Raw genomic sequence first — 21,292 nt, 5'->3', positions numbered from 1 at the left:
AAAGCAATGGTTTATCAAACCTTAGAACTCCTTTCTCTACAGAAATACCATTTAAGTTTACTCACCCACTCAACACACTCTACCCGCCCACCTTTTTTCTCCTTCTGCCAGTGTCTCTTCTCCCCACTTCAGACAAATCATCTGCATCTGTTTTGGTTGGCAACAAACACCAGCATTCCAACGGATGTCACCCAGCCACCGAAAGAAGATTGCAACATCCCAGGCAACAGAAGAAACCTGAAGAGGAAAAAACTATCTCCAGCCAGGTTTCTGTGAACTGAGGAAGATCCCTTGAACCGCAGGGTTCCACTTCACAAGGGAGGAGGCTTTGAATGACTTAATGCCATACCCTGCCCAGGACTACTCCATGGTGAGATCGAGAGATTATTCCCAGGGGCTTGCTCACTTTTAATGGTGGAATCCTTCCTCTCTTAGACAAAGAATCTCTGGATGAGCCTTTGCCAATCAGTACAAAGAAACCGATAAAGTCCTTGCAGCCGCTTTATGAGGCCTTCCAGGCCTAGCACAAAGCGTCATGTCTGTTTTTCCCTTTTGTGCCAATTCACATTGCAAGGGAACTTTTCAGCAGCTGAGAAAAAGGAGTGTCATCTCCTAAGCAGTGACTTGAAAATTCTCACCCCATTGCTATTAAGGTCGTCTCCAGGAAGCTCGATTGTGTTCATCCGATCCACGCCCCCAGTCCTTCAAGTAAACCCGTGGTGAACCAGAGGGTAACAATGACCTCAGAAACTGGGGAAAACACATGCAAAAACCCTGCTCCTGTGCAACACTTTTGAAGGGCTTGCCTCTTTTTCTCTCCGGGTGAAGCTTGCAGGATAAATGAGCTATTTTAAAAAGCCATTTATCTGCTTTCTAGCCCACACATTATTCATCAATGGACAATATGCCTTATAATAAATGCAATCTGCAAACCAGAAACAGACTCTCTGGAGCAAAACTGCAAAAATAAATCCACCCACATCCTGGCATGACACAGGCAGCAGAAAGCATCTTGAAATAACACTTGCTTAAGAAGACCAAAAGTTCCCTATTTTCTAGGCAATGCAACATGAAACGACAGTCTAAGTACTGAGGTCATACCAACTCCTGAGAAAGCTGACTACCTCCCTTCACAGTTGGAGTAATAAATGTGAGGAGGGGGACAGGAGCATAGGCCAGGAACTGGGTTCTGCCACCCTCCAAAGTGACATCCATTTCAACATGGCCTCCTCTGCCTCTTAGCTCCCACCCTCTCCATCAGTGCAGCCGCAGCACAGCAGCCTGTGCGGTCCATGGAAAACACCAGTCACATCATGCTACTCCTTGGCTCAAACCCTGCTATGGTCTTCCAGCCCCAAGTAATTACAGTCACCCTCCAAGCTCTGTCCACCCCTGTGACCAGAAGGCTTCAAAATCTATGCATGTCAGCCCAGCACACCGCATTTCAGCCACATTCCTTCCATGCTGTTCTTCCTACTTGCTGGGCACAGTGGACCTCAGGACCTTTTCACCTGCTATTGCCTCTGTCGGAATGACCTTCTCCCAGCTCTCTCTATGACTTGCTCACAAACATCTCAATGAAGCCTTGCCTTATTGTAAAGTTCTATGCAAACTTTAAACTGGCAGAGCTCCTCACCCACCTTCCTTGCTATTCTCCTTGGCACTTAGCATTACCACCACCACCAATCACACGATATTTTCTGTCTCCCTGCTACCAGAATGTAAGTTGCATGAGGACAGATTTTTTTTTTTTTGGCTTCCTTTGTTCATGCTGTATCCATAGAACTGCAAATGGTACCTGGCATACAGTAGTTAGGTGCTCAGTGATTTCATTTGATAAGTGTGATATCACTTGATATACTAATGAGATCACAAATGATTTCTTACTAAACTCTAAAAGGCCCAACCTAGAGTTCTACCCATTCATTCAAGCAGAAAAGAAGTACTATCTATGAGAAATGGGGAAGTTTTAGAAAAGGTATAAATAAATCTGAGTCAGAATTGTATGACTTTTACCCCAACATCAGTTTTCTTCAAAAGCCCTCCAGCAAAAAATGAAAGAAAAAAGAAAAAAGGCACTGAGATTGAAACCGACACTTAGATCTTGTTTTCTGTTCTATTACCATAATATACATATTAGGTGCAGAAATGTATCTACTTCATTGCTTGAGTTCTTCAGTTCTGAAAGTAATAGCAAGTGGGGGATTTGGCGCGACAACAGATTTTTTTATCATTTGGTGTAAACTTTTTTTGACCAACTTGCTTCCTAAAAAGTTCTTCATTAGTACTTGATAAAAAGGCTCAATTTTTTTCTAGATGAAGAGTTTTTCAGAGTCACGCAACCAGATATTTTCCTCTCCAAGATGAATTTTTTGTTCCCTGTTGTGTCCTTTTCATAAGCTGTCTTGACCACTTTTGGCTACCCTTGCAGGATTTCTGCTGCACCATGGTCCTTGGATCAAGATATCCAGGCATACGGCTTGCCTCGGGGTTCCACTGAGGCCAGCACTACCATTTTCTAATTTTTCTCAGAGTTTTTGTGTTTGATCAGATCTCTGACAGCAGTAAACCATCAAAGGAAATGGGCCACCTTTACATCTCATTCAATAACCCTCTCTCTTGGTGTGTGGTTCCTCTTCTCTCACTAAGCAGATCAGTTCCTTGGGGGCAGGGACAGCTCCTACATACATCCCTTATCCCCCAGTCTTCCAAAGACTGAAGTGTATGTGTCGGATAAAACATCTCTCTGCCAAGAGACAGTAAGCCACTTGTCCAGTGGTCCTTCTAAAGACGGAAGTCTAGTTTTTCACACTAAATGCCAAGTATGTTCCTTGGGAATTGTCTCTGTTATATTTTTTATGACCAACTCCACCATACTTCTTGAGGTAACATGTCTTCATTTGAAGTATAATAGGATTTTAGGTATTTCATTTTCATTTGCAAAAAATGGACAATTTACTGTAAATTACAAATTAAGCTCCAAGTTAAGTGGCAATCTAAATGCAGGAGATTAACACCTAACAATCAGAATTGAGAGATTTTTAAAGGCTTAATTATGTTAACTTCAGAAAGCATATTCTTTAAAAGTTTTCATAATTGAAAAATGATATTGAAAATGGAAGACTACCTGGTTACCTATAATACATACTAGCCAAAAAAATTTCAAAATGTGAAATTCTGGGTACAAATACAGTGAAGAAAGGATTGACAATGTATTTATCTTCTGAAAGGGCTAATGTTCAAGACCTGGATAAAATTGCACAATTACCAAATAACTGTAATAGTAGCCTATAATCTTAAATCTGCTCTTTGTAACATAATGGGAAAAAAACCTACTTAAAATAGGAGAAAAAAAAAATCTTTTACAAAGGTCTCTGCATGTCCATTGAGAGGGCACAGAGAAAAGCCCAATTGTACATACACTGTACACATGCCTCATCTTAGGTTTGTAACTTCATCAGCATTAATTCCAATATTTCAAAAGGCAAGAATTTTATTACCTATAATATGTGATATAATTTCTGAATACTTAAATACTTTATAAAAATCAGTCTCAGGAACAGATATGGCTCAGGAAGTTGAGCACCTGCTTTCCACATGGGAGGTCCCAGGTTTGGTCCCTGGTGCCTCCTAAAAACAAACAACAAGCAAACCAATGAAAAAACCAACTCAGAGAGGCTGCTGTGGCTCAGGAGTTGGGTGTCGGATTCCCACATAAGAGGTCCAGGGTTCAATCCCTGGCCCTGGTACCTCAAAAGAAAAAAAAAAATCATTCTCATGTCATATCCGTGAACAATGCCATCAGCAATGTGGACATGCTATTTTCACCCACAAATTCTCCAACAGTATGCAGTATAGTTTTTTCCATTTTTTAGTGCAAGCAGTACAGAATGAAGCAGTTTGGAAGTTGGACTTTTGTGTCTTTATTAACTCCATTGTGTAATTCACCTACACAGATGTACTTCCTCATGGAAAGGTGGGAGAGTCAGATGGAAGATCGTAGCATTTTCCTATCATTTAGTAGAATGATTACAACACAGATGCAAATCCTTTGGTAAAAATATGTAAGTTTACAGACACTGAAAAGATACACTAGATGAGAAACTCATAAATCACTAAAAAAAACACCTGTTGTTTTCCTTATTTTAGGTATTTTTTTTTCATGGTTCTGAAATTTAATACTTTTTTATGGTTCAATCTGTCCATCCTTCCCTTTGTGATTTCCTTTTCTGCTTCCAGCATTAGGAATTTATAATCCTTCACAGACCTGATACTCAATTTTTTTTTACTGCTTATTCTATGATTTGATATTTCATATGAAATTATTTAATTCATCTTGAACTTATATCCTTTACAGCTTGGTTTAGTTTGTAGAGCCAAGAAATATTACTGAATTTTTATCTAGTTCATGCTATAACCACATACAATTGAATATACATAAGAAAAGATGGTATTTGAATGGTGGAAATGTGGGTTGTTTTTGTTAAATCTAAATACATATGTTTAATTGTATATACTATACATACTTAAGATTATATTTCACAGATCATAATGTACAGTAATGGTAAGCATTTCCTTTATTAAATGTTATTTCAAAAAGAAACAGACAAGAGTGCTCAGAATTTTACAATTTTAGCTCTTGGGATAATGGCCCTACTACTTATGTATTAATAGATAACAGAGTCAAACCCTATAAAGAAAGCTACTCATTTCTGTGTAAGTTATGTTCCTACATTATAATATAACAAAGGTGACTGTCACTTTTCTACTGCCATCCAACGGCAGGAACTGTGTCCTAGTGTCTCTGGTCTGTGGGTCAGCCTGGCTGGGGCTCAGGGAATGGCTCTGTGGAAGGTGGGCAGGCAAGGAAGGGATTCCCTCAATTCCACATTTGATGGAAAAGAGAGGAATAAGTTATACTGATAACTGCATCCCAAAATTCTTCAGAGACATTTCACATTAAAGGAAACTGTTGAAACCTGCTGCTCATGTCATATAAAGCATGCTACACTAACATGAATAAAACTGTATCAGAAAAAAAACAAGAGCATGGTTCCTACTATCATATGAAGTTAAATCAACTTAAAATATTCAAGCTCCATTAAAGTATTTAAAGTTATATTACAATTTGTTCTCTCTCTCAAGTGAAAATGCACATAAAATAAAATCAAGCAGACAGTATGCTTAAGGCATTTTAACTTAAAAGAAAATATAGCACAGTTAAAGGACATGTGAGCCCCACCATACAGAGCTCTAAACCTGGAAAACACACCACATTTCAATGTTATAACTATTTCCACTCGATCTCAACTCTTCTATTCATTTCAAATTTAAAAATCTGGACCAAAGCAGCTTTTCCATTCTTTTCAAGAGTTAACTTCTTAGTCATGAGAAAAAAGAAAAAAGAAAAAATTCTCAAAAAATATAATTTATGATGAAGTTTAAAACGTCTGTCTCACAACCCGAACCTGTGAGGCTACTCTAACTTAGGCTTTACCTGGGACTTCCACTCTGGTGACATTACTGAATGACTACACATGGGTTTTATTTGGGACTTGAATTTTAGACACCCAGGTACTAAAGATGCCCCGGTGACAGTGTGTCCACTCTGGACGTTCCTGATGTGACCACCTTAGGGAAAATGAAAACTTAAACTACAACACAGAAATGTCTCCTAAGGAAATGGATGAGGGGTGACCTATGTAAGTCGTTAAACATTTTAAAAGTCTGCCAGTTCTCAAGTGACCCACAAAAGGTGAAAAAGAGAAAGTGTAAGTCAGAAACTGCATCACCAAATAACAACACAATGAATGACCGCTTGGGCTGAAAGAGTCCTCAAAGTTACTATGTGGGGAAACAAAGGCCACTGGACTCAATTGTGATGAATAAAATGAAGTCAAAAAAGGCAGCTATGACAATTGCAGGGACCTGCTGAAGGGCAGATTTGTCTGGGGTAATGCTAGTCTCTTCCTATCATTTCCTAACCTCAGGAGCACCGTTCTCCTGAGTTTATGGCACAATAATTAATACCGAGTAGTTTCAAAGAATAGGTGGGTTGGACATGGACAATCATTTAAAGGAAGTGTTATAAAGTGTCGGTATACTGAAGCAGAGCAACAAGAGTCAAACTAGAGAAAGCAGTTTACCATACTTTTATTTCATTTCATGACCTCTCTCTAGGGAGAGAATGAAGCACTTCACTCAAAAGCATTAGAACAGTCTATAGTTCTAAAATGATCAGGGTTTCTTGAAATTCAGTCTGCTCTATCCTGAACCCAAACTTCCTGTTGCACATGGTGGTACCTGGAGACCACCAGACTATCCATGCAGGAACCCAGCACAAAGCTGACAGGAGATCTATGATTTGCTTCCAGGCCCAATCACTTCAGGCAACCTGTTGCACTTGGTGATCTGCTTATACCCCACGGTATCCCAGCCTGCCCGAGTAAGCCACAGCCGAATAATAAATATGAGATTCAAAAAGGAAAATCCATTTAAAACATAATGAATTCAGATGCATACTGAATCAAGCTTATTTTAGAAAATTTTTCAATAATCTCCATTTGCCCAGGAATTCTTGCCATTCTGCAAAATGTATTTTAGCTACTATTTTCAACACACTCCATCCTTTCAGGTCTTTTTAATTTTTTAATCAGAGTAGGGCATGCAAAGCAGGTGGACTGGGGTGCTGGACCTCTCTTTTTTGCAGGACATGGATTACTGTGCTGCTTGGGGCAAAACAGGGAACCAGACAGTCAGACAGGGTAATAAATCTCTGAATAATCCAAGCAAATTCTGGACAGGGTTTCCCAAGGTTCTTTCGGCATTTACAGAGGAAACTTAGACATTTAACCAGCAGTTTCAACACCATCCATGAAATTTCCTGCTCTTGCTCTTTTACCATTATGACAAACGTCTTGGTGGTATAATTAAGATTTTAAAAGGTAAGTGCATTTAGGGCAGCTAACCTTTCTTTGCAGCAATAATATGCAGCTAATTATTTTAATTAAAATACTTGCTTGATCATTTTAAATTGCAAAAGTAGCATTACCATTTAAATTAGCCTCAATTACTTTAAAATCATTAAATATATAGAAATCACCAACATCTGTTAAATTTAAAAATAACTCTTACAAGGAATAAATTTCTTCTGGTACTGTGATAATTTCCTTATTAATATGCATTGTAAGACTGGAGATTGATTTCAATGCCCAGGAACTAGGCCTTCAGGCTTAGCCAAGAGAAGCAGCTGCAGCATTTATGCAAACCCTTTTAAAGGTGATACCTAATAGGGCATATGGCTGAAGAATGTCCTCATTTGTAAATCCTACACTGTGGAAATTTTATAGAGATAACATTATATTGTTTCTTAAAGGCCTTAGCTTATAATGGAGAAAAGTAAGTTTAACGATTAGAGTGGAATACCACAGTAAAAATATTACAGGTCTGAAATGCCAGCCAAAAGAAGTATTTTAAGGTTTAAAAATTCAGTACAGCAAACAGAGTTAGCGGTGCTTTTCTGAAATACACAGATCATGAACCAATTCAATTTTTTCAAGGGCTGCCCCATCACAGGGCCGTAGTCAGGCCCTGTGGGGTACAGCCCGTCCAAGGGAGGAATATTCAGAAAGAGGCCATGACAGCAGAAAGGACATCAAAGTTCAAGTAAATTATATCCAAACATGCCATAAATTCATGTTGCTCTTGTGTCCAATGCCAGGGTGGATCAAAACCTGATTATTACATTAACCTCATTACCTTCCTATGGGAAAGGACTGTGTTTTAGAGATACTTAGCTAAGAAGGAAGAAAACCAAATCAACACGAATCAGGTGCTTCCTTCCACCTACGCTGCCTTGTTTAAACCTTACCACCGGTCTGCGAGCTGGGCATTCTTATATTCATTTTTCACTGATGGGGGAGAAGTGTCAGAGAGGGAGCCTAACTACCCAAGGACCCGGAGCCAGCCAACTGCAGGCAGGTTCCATAGGGCTCCAAAGCCGCCCCCTTTCTCCATTACGGCAGTGCTGCAAGGCATTAAATATAGTTACCATCTCCACACATTAGCACGAATGTCACATAACAGGAAGCATTAAACTGCTTTTTGGCTTAACAGATACATTTTAATTGTGCAAAAGATACCTATTTTTAAAAGCTCCATTGTACGTGCAGGAAGTCATATCATAGTATACTGGTTATTGCACTTAATGACAATGTCCAGTATCTTCACCTGAATCAGTGAAATTATTTCATGTCCTAACTGGGAAGCCAACTGAGACAATGCCCCCACAATGGGATAGTTATCATAGTGAAATAAGTGAAGGCACTCTCCAGATTGTCGAGTGCTAGAGAAACAGGAGCTATCACTGCAAGTCGTGTTTCTCTGTACATATAAAAACCGGAGTCAAGCCCATGCACTGCCTAAACCATTTTTCAAAACATCCCAAAAAAATCTGGGAAATTTTTTAAATGTACATAATATAGGGATATTCTCATATATGAACACATTAAAAAAGGTTATTACTATATACAAGGAAAAAAGTTTGTAGAATCCAGTAAAAACCCAAATCAATGAAGTTCACTACCTTCTTATTCATTCTAATTTTGTTGGGTGTTGTTTTGTTTTTTTTTTAAACAATGGATGGCTTATACATTTAACATTCATAGAATTATTCATTTTAAGGTAAAAAAGAAATACCAGCTAATACCAATGTTAAAAACTTTCTGTAGAGTAAAAGCATCTTTTCAAACAAGAGATGCAAACAGAAATCCGTCCCAGATAAAAATAATGTGGGCGTTCCTTTATCGTTCAGTATAAAGAACTTTTCATCACAAGCCACTTCTATGACATGCATGTCCACTGAGAGGGCACAGAGAAAAGTTCAGAGAACCTGTGATGGAAATAAGGAAGGAACACTCCCTGCCCTGTGAGTAAAGGTAGCAGGTGTTAGAATTCCCATTTTTGCCCCCATGGGCTCTCCTCTCTCTGTTTGGGTGATGAACCCTGGTGTCAGCAAGAAACTGAGATAGACCCTGAAACTTTCCAAGTAGCCAGTGTAATGCTATATACACAGTGGACTTTAGCAAACACTTAAGACATTAATGGGATTAGAAAACTAGCCTCTCAAGAGTGTAAAATGCAGAGCCTAGCAGTTATATGCACAAAAGTTGATAAACACATAACCAAACTTCCTCAGAATAACTCTAAAGCAGTTAAGAGTTAATGGTCAAACCAAATAACCCAAAACTTAATTTTAGAAAATCACTATTCACTGAATGACTGCTAATTATGCCACAAATTGAAATGCTATGATCTAAGGCCACTGGAATATTAGAACTGATAACCAGTGAGAACCAATTCTCCTGTACTGAGGGTGTTAGACCCGGAGGAAAAACTACTATCACAAGGGGTTACCTATCTTTTTTTTCTAAGAATCTAGCTGGTTAACATTTTTTCGAGTCATGTTGTATTTTAGACTTATTGATGGATGTTTGGGAGGCACAGACGGATGTAAGTACTAAACAATTTAACTTTGTGATAAGGTCTGAGACATAGCTTATGAACTATTAGCATACTAGTAAAAGGAATCCAGAACAGTAATCCCAAATCGAGAGATTTTAGACATCAAATACCTGACTGAAATCAATTTTAGTTTTTCTTGTAAAATAATAATGAAACACCCTTCTGACCAAACTAGCAGATATATCTGAAACATCAGAAAAGGTTGGTGGCAGCCAGACTGCAGACGCCCAAGTGAATGTTTTCCCCCAAGATAAATAAGGCCGCGGCAGCTGTCGCCTGCACTTTGCCCAAAAGAGACACTTACGGACTGTGCTGTTACGAGACCGATTGTTTGATTTTTTTTTAAGAAAAAAAGCTTTAAAAAAAAACCCAGCTTCTTACCAACCATTTACTAACTTATATACAGGTACAACAGTACATATATATATGAACATGGAAACCATTCTCTAGAAGGGACTTATTCTCAAAGAATAGCTCTTGACTTTAGAATTTAAATTTTCAAATTTGTAGAAACGTACTTTCTGCTTCATGGTCCTTGCAAGTTACAATAGCCCCTGCATAGTACATGTAATTTTTAGTATACTGCATTTGATTTCTAGTTACTTTAGAAATTTCAAGCAGTATGAGATTTTAATTACATAGGTCCATTTGTCCTCAACATCTGAACCAGAAAATGATTTATTGTTTTTGGTAATTTAGGGGAATGCTCTGAACCTTTTTAGAAACGCATTTTGTTTATCAGTCTTTATGTGGTAGGTGGTCCAAGTTCTGCGCAGTGAAGCCTCCAAATGTCATGATGATGCTGCTTTCTTGGGGGTGGGGGTTAAAAGCTACCATAATATCAAAATTCTACTGAAATTGGCACCATTTTGTAATAAATGGTATTGGTTCAGACCCAAACAAAGGACTCAGCTGTTTCCTAATGAAGGACATGATACAACAAAAGAAAAGGGCTTATGGAAGGAAAAAGAGAAAAACAATTACGTAACACCAAAAAGAATATAGAATTTGCATTTAGCATTGGATTATACTTTGAAACAGTGAAAAACTTTGATGGGATGGTGATAAACTTTACCTGAACAGCAAAAAATATTTCTGAACACGAAGCAATAAAAGATACAGTTCTAGTGTAAAAGCCACCCACTTTGAAAACTGATGATTTACAAGTGAAATCCCAGCAGAAAGTCCCTGTGATAGTTCATAATCACATCTTCAGGCCGATAATCATGTGAAATTTGGGGGAAAAGTCCAATTCAAAATATAAGGAGCTTGTTCTTTAAAAAAAGCACAATGGCAAGTGACTACCAGTAAAAGAAACCTAACTGATTAAACTTTTCAACCCACTATAAACCACGAAAGCTGCAAAGTCATCAGATGCCTGGCGAACTCAGCAGCTGTCTTTGGGTACTACATTTCACTGAAAGGGAGAGCGCGAGAACACAGGAGCAGGAGAGGCCAGAATCTGTTCCCACAGCTGGAGACAGGACACTTACTATTCTATATACAGCATCCCTGGCTTAGAGACTCAAGTGGGCAGAGTTAAGTTCCACAGCCATGCGACCGGGCAATTAACGGGGCCCCGTTGGTTCCACCTTTGCCTTGGTTCCTAAGCCGATCTGCTCCAAAACCACATTTCTCACTGTCCAACAAGTGTACCTACTCTTGCCTGGCATTACTTAAGAGAGCTGAAAAACAAAGAAAATTATGTAAGAGAAACTGACACCCCCTCCCCTGCCCCCACAGCACAAAGGCCATTAGGAAAAGCAAATTTTACGTGCTCTGTTTCAATTATTAAGAGACCAAACTTGATTACTGGTGCTATATTCTCTACCCTTTATTTATTTATTTTTAGTGTGGTACATTCATTCCATTTAATGAAAATATTCTGGAGCACTGCTACCCAGCCTGGATTACAGTTTACATTGTAGTTAACACTCTCTCCCAGTCCATTCAGTGGGTTATGGCAGGATATATAATGTCCTGCATCTGTCCCTGCAATATCATTCAGGATCTAGCCTTTCTTATAACGGACTCTTAGTCAATGCAGAGTCGTCCTAGGCTATCTTGGCAAGCAGCGTTTTAAATGCATTTCCAACATGAACATGTTGGGGCACTGGCTTGTGTTTTGGCAGATGACTTGAAAGTAATAAATTCTTAAGATTCTTTTATTTGGAAGAGAGAAAGCCAAGGGTGTTTTGTTTGGACTCTCAAAGCAGGCAGAGCTCTTGACTTTGAAGACCTACAGAAAAGAGATTTTCTAAAACGCTGGCTGGTTTCATGGATCTCTACCAACCACCGACCACAAATCATCCTCGCGGAATGCAGCCAAGGCGGGGGAACTCCCAGACGCAGGATGGAGTTTATTTTAATTGCACTGCAAAATAAGCTTTCTGGGTAGGAATCAGTCCCTTCTGACCTACTCTCCCATGTAAACACACAGCAACTTACCGGGGTGCTTGCCACTGTCGAGGCAGGACTTTTGGCCTTATTCTCCTCCGGATTTTGGTGAGTTTCTTCTGGCCCCCGAGTGACAAGGATTCTGAAATGCTGTTGCCCTGCATTCTGATCTTGCCTAATCTTAAACATACACCCTGGGCTCTGTGGCGTCCTCTCTACGGAATTTGCCCTGTGGATCTCGGGAGTTGTCCTGCTGTTGCGTGGCGTCTCAGAGGCCCCTTGGTCCTCTGTGGGGCTCGCTCCATCGGCTCGGGGCTGGGTGGGGTATGACGTGCTCCTCTCCAACCGAATGCGGGGATACCTCACCAACCGATCACCCTTGGTGCCAGTGAAGCCAAAGTTGCAGTTACCACCCAGACTCAGGGCACCTTGCTGGGGCTGCTGCAGCTGGAATACAAAGCACCGCTTCCCAGGGCTACCCGAAGCATCTGGAACGTGCTGCAGGGACCAGCGCCTTGGCTCAGGCATGGACGGGCCGTTCGGTCCCTCGGACCCCACCGGCAGCAGCCTCACCTGGCGCATGTCTGCGCTGGAAGCGCGGTGCTGGATCCTGACCCCACCAAAGTTCAGCCCTGCGGGCGTTCTGCTGCCCTCCTCTCCTGGGGCAGCCAAGGGCTCGGCGTCCTCTTGGCCGTCGGCAGGGATGGCACAGAACGCCTGGTGGCCACACGGACTGGTTCCATTGACCTGCTGCCCTAAGTCCCTTGAGACCCTTGGAGGAGAACTCTCCGGGGTCTCTCTTTCGGAGGTTTCTTGGGAGCTGCTCTGAGACGAAGACCTTCTCACCGGGGTGGTCAAGTCCTCCCTGAGGTCTGCGAGCGTGCACGGGAGCCCGTCTTCGAGCGAGCCCGGCGGCGCGCACTCGTCGGCGTGCCCGTTCAGGGCCTTGCGCTGCAGGGAGATGTGCACGGACGAGCTCCTGGTGGGACGCGCGTCCAGGCTGTGCAGCAGCTGCGGGATGAACATGGACGTGCTGCGCTTGAGCGCTGCCACTCCGCCGCGCAGGCTGCCGCCGCACTCCCCTCCATTTTGCGAGAACGGGTGAGGGCTGCTTCGGCGGGGCAGGGTGTGGAATGCCATGAAAAAGTCATCTTCTGGCTCCTGGTCTAGGATCTCGGACTCGGGGGCTGTGTTGCTCCGACCAGAGCCAAAATGAAACCGAAGCCGATGGGCCATGGCAAACGGGGGGCAAGGAGGGAGGGGGGGAGCAGCAGCGGCAATCCCAGCACTGCCAGAAGTCAAAAACCAGAGACATAAACTCCAAGGAAAAGTGTCCCATCTGCCAAACTGTTAGCACCGCAGCACCAATAGCGACAGATAGCAGAAATAACCCGAGTGGCCAGCGGCATTCCAGGCAGGATTGGATAAGAGCGGCGAACTCTCAGCGCGCCGGGACAGAGGGTAGGATGGCTAGAACCACATGACTGCCTTCTCCCCCTCCAATGCCAGCTTGTGGGCTTAGCGGAGTCTTCCCCCCTCTCGCTCTCATTTTTTTTTTTTTAAACAGCAAGAGCCTGAAACGGCACCTTCCCAGCTGCTGCTTTTCCATCAGAAAGGAGTGGCCCCAGCAGGGAGTTCTCACAGCCGACTAAAGCAGCAGAGGCACTTGGAGCCACCCTGCTATAAATCTAAAGCACATCACACTCCCAGGACGAGTCTTTTTCTTCTCAACAGAGCACTCAGATCCTCCAGTGAATGTGAGGGACCTGGCATTAAGCACAGGGAATTCCCACACTCCCTCCCCACCCCACATCCCCCACCAAACCAAATAATGACAAGAAAAAATAGTTTAGATGCAGAAAAACAAGCAGCGGATGCTAGGTTTCTCTGTCATTTATGATACCACGACATTATCATGATGGAATGCAAACTGACAAAACGTACTATAAATACAATTATGTACCCTATCGAATCAGCATCTCTTTAGTGTTAAATAATTTGATCGTGATCAATGACAAGTAACAAAATAGTTAAGTAGGGCAGGAGAGGGGCACAACTTACAAGACTGCCAGTTAGCATGGCCCTTTCTGCTTCTACCCTGACAATTTTCACTTAGAAGGTGTGTGTGTACAGGTGAGGGGACATCACCTGGAAGAAGATGATCAGACACGGCAGTACCAGGGAAAAGGAAACCCAGCTAGAGAAAACACTGCCTCCCATGCACCAGGTAAGAGAGAAAAAGGGGGAGGAAAACTGAAGAGCCTGCACGTGGCTTTTGCAGCAATTTAACTCAAACATCATAATACAGGAAATGTTGTCTAGAGCTGACTGTCTTCCAGTAAGAAGTCAGCACATGACCACAGCCGGGATATCAATGAGGAAACTTGCTATATGTTCACTGAGGTCCAAAAAGGACATTAAGAAATAAAAGTAAAAACACATGATAAAAAAACTATCAGACTTTGTAGTTAACTTGGAAATGTTCTGTGCATTTTAAACTTACTCTTTTCAGAAACATGGGTTATTTAGCAAAGAGATTTATTTAGGAGAGTCAGAATACCAGGCTGCAAAGAGTGACAAAAGGTTTCTTTTAAAATCCGTAAAGCATGACTGTCAACAGTTCTGGAGGCAAGGGTGTGGAGGGTTACTCCCAAGCTTTCGGACATCCAAACCTGACTGCTAAAGGCATGTGCTTTACATGCCAAAAATGACCATTAGGACAGAAATGGAAGCTGGTCTGTTGGAAACTGCCAAGAACCAGGACAGTCACGTATTGTCTTAAATGGATTAACAGCCAAGAAACACACACACACACACACACACACCAGCATTCATTGCACGGTAACAACACTGAAGCTGGCTTAGGGCAGAGCTGGATGTTAATATTATAAAATACTGATTTTCAGATAAAGCTTGTGCTCTCTAAAGATTTCTTACTACATTGCATTCAAAGCCCTTTTTGGTTTGGAAGGATTGTTTAGAACCCATGGCAAGGTTATCTCACCAACAGTTATTATTTTAGGTAACAGAAATGGAAAAAAAAATTTTTTACAGTGAATTTCTCTTAATCAAAGAAAACTAAATAATGAACTAAAACATTTGAAAAGAGGCAATTTTTTCCTGAAATTTGACCCTGACCTCATCGTGAAGAAATGTTATTGGACCGAATGAATTGCAGAGTAAGAATTAGTCTATGGCTGAATCTATGCTCCAGTGACTTATTTTTGTACTGAAAACTAATTCAGTTTTCACTAAGAGGAAAACTGGAGTACTAAGAATGATCCCCAGCATACACTCTTATTCAATTTAAAAGAAAGCACCTTCATACATGTAACGGAAAGTGACTTAGTTATTCAGTACTACTAAATATTACCCCAAATACCAAATGTTAAATTTAATGCAAGCCCACCAAAGAATCCATATATTTTAATGGAAAAGATACCAGAATAGCAGGTGAGAACCTAATTTGGAAAATAATACCACACACATGATTAAATTCACTCCCTGGATAGAATTGATGAGAACACATTATAGAGAGTATAATAGGGTAGTCTTGGGAGGTTAATGTCAATTGAAAGCAAAATAGATAATAACTTAGGGTCTGTATAACATAGTGATGTCAGTGGTGGATAATGGTAATGGTTAATAGTACAAACACAGAAATGTTCCTCTATTACAAGGCATTAAGAATATGGAGATACATGGAAAAATAGAACAAATGTAACACATAGACTATAGTTAACAGTAATATTGCAATATTTTTACAGCAAATGGCAAAAAAGATACTATATTAATGTTAGGGGTCAATAATGGAGGTGCATAAAGGGATATGGAATTTTTCCTTTTGGAGTAATGAAAACATTCTGAAATGGACTAAGCTGTGACAGCACAACTGTGATGAAACAGAGAGCCACTGAGGGTATACTTTGGATGGCTTATGCAAGGCAGGGACAGTATAACACAGTGAATCCTGTAGTGAATGACGGACTGAAGTTAACAGTACAAATATGAGAACGTTCTCTCATGAACTATAACAAATATACAATACTAATACATGGTGTTAATAATAAGGTGGCTTGTGGGAAAAATACATGTCTATAGACAGCAGTAATATGACGATGTTCTTTTATCACTTCGAACAAATGTGCCACAACAAGGTAAGGTGCTGGTAGTGGGACAACGTATGGGAATCCTGTATGGTATGCATGATTGTTTTGCTAACTTACAAGTTCTCAAAAAAAATAAAAGATTAAATATACTCCTAAGTTCCATAGTAAGTATGAAAGGTGTGAGTTAAGAAAACAAAAAATTTTCTCAAAATTTTGCCGTAAGCCAAATTTGCTTCGGAAGTTTCATTTCTATTCTAAAATGTTAATTTATATTGGTTACATGCTTCAGGCAAATCTTTGGTTCTTTAAAGATCCTAAGACTCTCCCTTGAGATTTTAACATACGGTTTAATTTTCTGCTAAATATAGACTCAGTTTTTGCTATATACTGTTAATTAGATTTTCATTTCTCCAAAGAGTTTCGCCTTAGAATCTCTGTTGAATGGGTTACAGTATTACAGTCTGGCCTATATTTAACACATCCCCACCCCACCCCACCCCAGCCCCGCCCTACAAGGTTTGTTTACAGGTATTGATGGCTTCATTCCAGATCTGCTTGTAGTCCCAACATTACAGCACCAGCATATGGCCTGATACCATCCCTGGAGACCTTCACTAATATTTACTGTGATAAAAACATACAGACTAATAAACTTTGTCCTAGCAACACAAAAATATTTGTTAGAATTATGAACTCTAAACAAAGAGTGGGACAAAAATAATCTTCTATTGAGCATATACACTGTCATAACTGCAACATAAACACAGCTTTAAAGATGTTAGTCTCCGAATGCAGTTTTTAAAAAATCAGGGAGCAGTGTAGCTCAGTGGTAGACCACGTGGTACGCATGTTCAAGGTCCCAGGTTCAATCGCTGGTACCTCCTAAAACCGACCAACCGACCGACCGACCGATCAGAAAACAAAAAACAGCCAAACTACTTACCAATCTGTTTTCGTCAAATACTTCAAAGAGAAGTCTGTGATTAGATGGATTTACCTAGAAGGACATAAACAGTACTTCAAAAATGAACAGAACTCATTCAAAGGATGAAATAAGGGACAGAAAATTACGATAAATGTTTTATAATGCTCCCAACTCAATTGTGTAATGGGAACAATTAACCTACTCTTCTGGAATCCTATGTCTACTAAATCAAATTTTCTCTTATTCTTTCCTATATTATTCTGCCCCTAATATTTAGGCACATCAGAAGAAAAGGCTCCTAGCTGTTTTTCCAACCAAAGAAAAGGTAATTCTAAATAGCTTTAAAGAGTTCCTAAATTTCCTCTGCAAAAAGGAGGCCCACAAAGCTGTGGGTCAAAGCCACATTCTCACAAAGCTCTAAGCCTGAGGAAATCTCTGAAGCCCAATCATAGTAATGAAAAGAAAAAAATAAAAATAATAGTAGCAGTAACCTATTAGGTGCTTATTAGGCAATGTCTCCTTGTTGTATTGCAAAGGTACAAAATCTCATTTAATCCTCGCAATCTCCTGATGTATAACTATTATGCAAAGCTGATGAAAAACTGGGTCCATGAGTGTGAAATAGCTTTCCCAAGAGCTCACAACTAGTAGGCAGAGCAGTTAGGAGCTGAACCAGGTGTGGTCTGCCCGTCTTGAGAGAGAAAGAAAAAAAGATATTCCAGTAATATGGGCCTAATGTCAGCGCTACTGGGCTTCCAACATCTTTTTGTTCCTTCCTTTGTCTTTACCTCAGTAAGATGGCACTTACTGTTTAAACTCAAGGATCACTAAGCACCACCATGTGTGAGATATGGTGCAAGATGTTCTCATTTATACAATCCCATGAAATCTGAGAAACAACCCATGGAGTAAGCACTGCCTCTCCTGTGGGAGAGAGAGAGAACCAAGGGAGGAAAAAGAATTTCTATCTCTACTTCAGCCAGACAGCTTCCCCTGGGGAATTCACTGGAACCTTCACAGGAGTTCCCAACTTGGGGCCTGCCCTATGGGACATGGACTTGCCAATCCCTATGGTCATGTGAGTCAATTCTGAAAATAAATCTCTTAAATTTTACATACCTATATATTTTTAAAAAGAAGAAAAACTGAGAGAAGTCCTTAGGTGGCTTTCCAAGTCACAAAGGCTTTGAGAGGCAGAGCTCAAAAGTTGAGATGCAACCCAGGTGTACTGTTACTAGATTTCCACTGCTTAGGAGGAAAATGAAATGCAGTAATGTCTGACTCATGGAGAGCTCAGCTGGTGCTTCTGTCCCATGGTATGCTCTAGCCTAGTGATGGGGCAAGCAGGTGGACAGACTGCTCAATGTTTGTTTATGTGCTCTGTGAAGATAGTGTTGTTGGCCAGCAAGTGCATCCACAGGCTAGAGCAAGATCTGGCAGCACATAGTAAGCCCTCAATAAATATTTGTGGGATGAATAAAAAAAAAAAACACTCTTTAAAAAATGAAAGGCAATAAAGGAAAGTGGATGTGGCTCAACTGACAGAGCATCCACCTACCATATGGAGGATCCTGGGTTCGACCCCCAAAGCCTCCTGACCCGTGTGGTGTGCTGGCCCACACGCAGTGCTGCCACGCATAAGTGCCGTGCCGTGTAGGGGCATCCCCATGTAGGGGTGCCCCATGAGCAAGGAGCGTGCCCTGCAAGGAGAGCCACCCCTTGTGAGAAAAGCGCAGCCTGCCCAGGAGTGACACTGCACACATGGAGAGCTGACGCAACAAAAAAGATGCAGTTTCCCAGTGTTCCCTGACAATGCAAGCAGATGCAGAAGAACACACAGCGAATGGACACAGAGAGCAGACAATGGGGGCGGGGGTGGGAGGGAGAGAAATAAAATAAATCTTTAAAAAAAAAGGCAATAAAATAGAGTTTTAAAACATTTATAGCCAAGATTAGCTGAAAAAAATTTCAGACGTACAATTTTTATGAATGTAGCTGAAGTGTTAAACTAAAAGATCTAAATAACTTGAAGTTTTACAAATGGAGAGCTACATTTGAGAGTTAACTAAGGGCCAGTGACATCTATCTGCCCCTGTTAACTTCTCAGGCCTTTCACAGAGTAATTTAAAATACATCTGGTAAAGGCTACACAAAGGATCTCACCAAGTATTAAACTATCAGTGCCATACTTCAACTCTGAACCTAATAGAAAGCAGATGTGTACAGTAATCTATGTCTGAGCACATAAAATACTATTGTGATTGAAAGGAAGAAATCCGGGCCAATTGTAAATGGACTGAATGGTAATAATCTTCTTTAGGAGTCTACACTGATCAGAAGACCTATTTTGGAGCATTTTTAGTGATAAAGCAAGTCTAAATATCACCAGTTATACAGACATTTGAAATATGGTTATTATTAAAGAGAAGTTCTTTTAATTAAATGGCTCAGCAGTTTAACATTTCCGAATTTTCAATACCAATTCCTATTCTCCCCCGCAAAAAACCCCACAAAAACTCATTAAACAGAAATTTCATAATTCTTAAAATTCTACAAACCATTGTTCTAGGTGTTAAATATAAAAGATTGAGGAAATTCTATCTAATTTAGTGATATTTAAACTCCAGAAGTAATTTTATGCTTTATACACATATACACACTAAATATTTGAATTACAAAAATTTTCTTTCCTAACTGGAACATAATTGGTAATTTCATGCTTCTTTTAACCACACTGCCTCTATTGTTTTACTCTATCTCTAAAAAAAAAAATTCATAACCCATGTCTCCTATTTCAATTACATTTATCTTATTGTTTAAAGAAAAGTTTGAGTTACAAAGGGAAAACATGATATTCAGATAACTTTCATTTTACTTCCTTAAACCATCCTCCCAAATAAAACAAACTCAGATTCTGTGACAACTATTCATAGTTTTTCAAATTTTGGGATACATTCGGATATGACCTAATCATGCCTCTTCTTAAAAAGATTTTCACAGTAAAATTTCTCAACAGCTTTCCCTCAATATGAAGTTGTCATAATAGTAATATCAATTTAGTTATGAATAGTAAATAGTACCAAGAAAATGAAAAACTCACTCTAAAATAAAATTCTTCATTCCACTTTGGGTTCAGCGTCTGGAAGAGAAATAATCTTTAAAATTTGAACAGCTATTAGTACAATGTGGGCCACATATTTGCTTAACCCTTTTTTTTTTTGTATAAATAATAGTTAAGAGATTTTCAAAATGGCAATGAAATAAGCACTGAGCCGATTATTTAAGCCTGTTATGTAAACCAAACTAGATAGGTAGGGGGTATACTTATGAAATAGATGATTCATCAATAGACATGAAACCATAAATTGCAAGCTACCATAAGAAGGAAAAGCATCAGGGACCTACAAAGAACCATTATCAAAATATAAAAATATCCTTTAAGAAACTGACCTTTGTTCAAGAAGGAAATGAACTTTATTGACTTCCCTCAATTAGCACAAATCTGTTTTGTATAGCAATGAAGTAGGTGAGAGTTCATTATTTAGATATTTTAATTTTAAATAACATTTAAAAGTTATAACTGTGATAATCAAATTTTGCAACAAGAAAAAAAAAACTTATAAACCAAAAGGAATTATATTTCCCAAAAGACAACCAGTCCTTCTCTCTATCCATTCATTCATCCATCCATCTCTACATCAGTCAATTTAAATGTATAAATAACAGAAAGGATAACTTTCATCCTCATCGTGGACAAGAAATGGACTGACAAGGAGTCTTCAAAATTAAGGCGAAGAATATACTATAAATATATATATACCCACCTATTTGCATTTGCATATGCATAATACTCTTAAGGACATCATTAAAAATTATATATAAAAATCTGAAATTGAAAAATCACAACCTTGCCAACAGCAAATTTTTTTTTTTAATCAATTATATTTATTTTTATCAACCTATTTCCTTTAAGATGCCAGTTCAGGGAGAAGAAAAAAAACATATGTATATTTGCATCCACACACACATATACACATTACCACAAAAATGAAAAACACAGAACTCAACACTGACCCGACATCTAAAATATAGGCACTTTCTCCACCCACAATTCAACCCTGAATTCGAGTCCCCAATAACGGAGTTCCCCACTTCTCCACATGAATGGGGAGGAGGGGGTGGGTAGGCCAGGCCAGCCCGGGGTGCGGCCGTCTGGTGACCACTCAAGTAAACGCAGAGGGGCGGGGTGCGTGACAGGAGCGCGCGACGCGCCAGCCACCCGGGGAGACCACACCAGGAACGCTGACCGCGCGGCGGTGAGGGGAGAGCAGGGCAGAAA

General features: G+C 40.1%; 1 protein-coding gene across 15 annotated transcripts in view; it reads right to left on the bottom strand.

Annotated features, from left to right (window-relative positions):
• Positions 1-21,292, bottom strand: part of NEDD4L (NEDD4 like E3 ubiquitin protein ligase) — a 334,138-nt gene that overhangs the window by 122,282 nt on the left and 190,564 nt on the right. For 7 of the 15 annotated variants that reach the window (XM_004447200.5, XM_004447198.5, XM_058277800.2 and 4 more), the window contains 2 exons: positions 20,054-20,092; positions 16,972-17,025 (listed from right to left, as the gene is read on the bottom strand). In XM_004447200.5, the coding sequence (XP_004447257.1) occupies positions 16,972-17,025; positions 20,054-20,092 (93 nt within the window). Of the gene's footprint in view, positions 1-11,970; positions 13,569-16,971; positions 17,026-20,053; positions 20,093-21,292 lie in introns of those variants that run through there. The other 8 variants (XM_004447194.5, XM_012523700.4, XM_012523713.4 and 5 more) reach the window with 3 other exon arrangements.

Source organism: Dasypus novemcinctus, chromosome 16 (assembly GCF_030445035.2).
Source record: "Dasypus novemcinctus isolate mDasNov1 chromosome 16, mDasNov1.1.hap2, whole genome shotgun sequence".
Lineage (NCBI taxonomy): Eukaryota > Metazoa > Chordata > Mammalia > Cingulata > Dasypodidae > Dasypus > Dasypus novemcinctus.
This window is presented reverse-complemented; position numbering and strand designations above follow the sequence as displayed.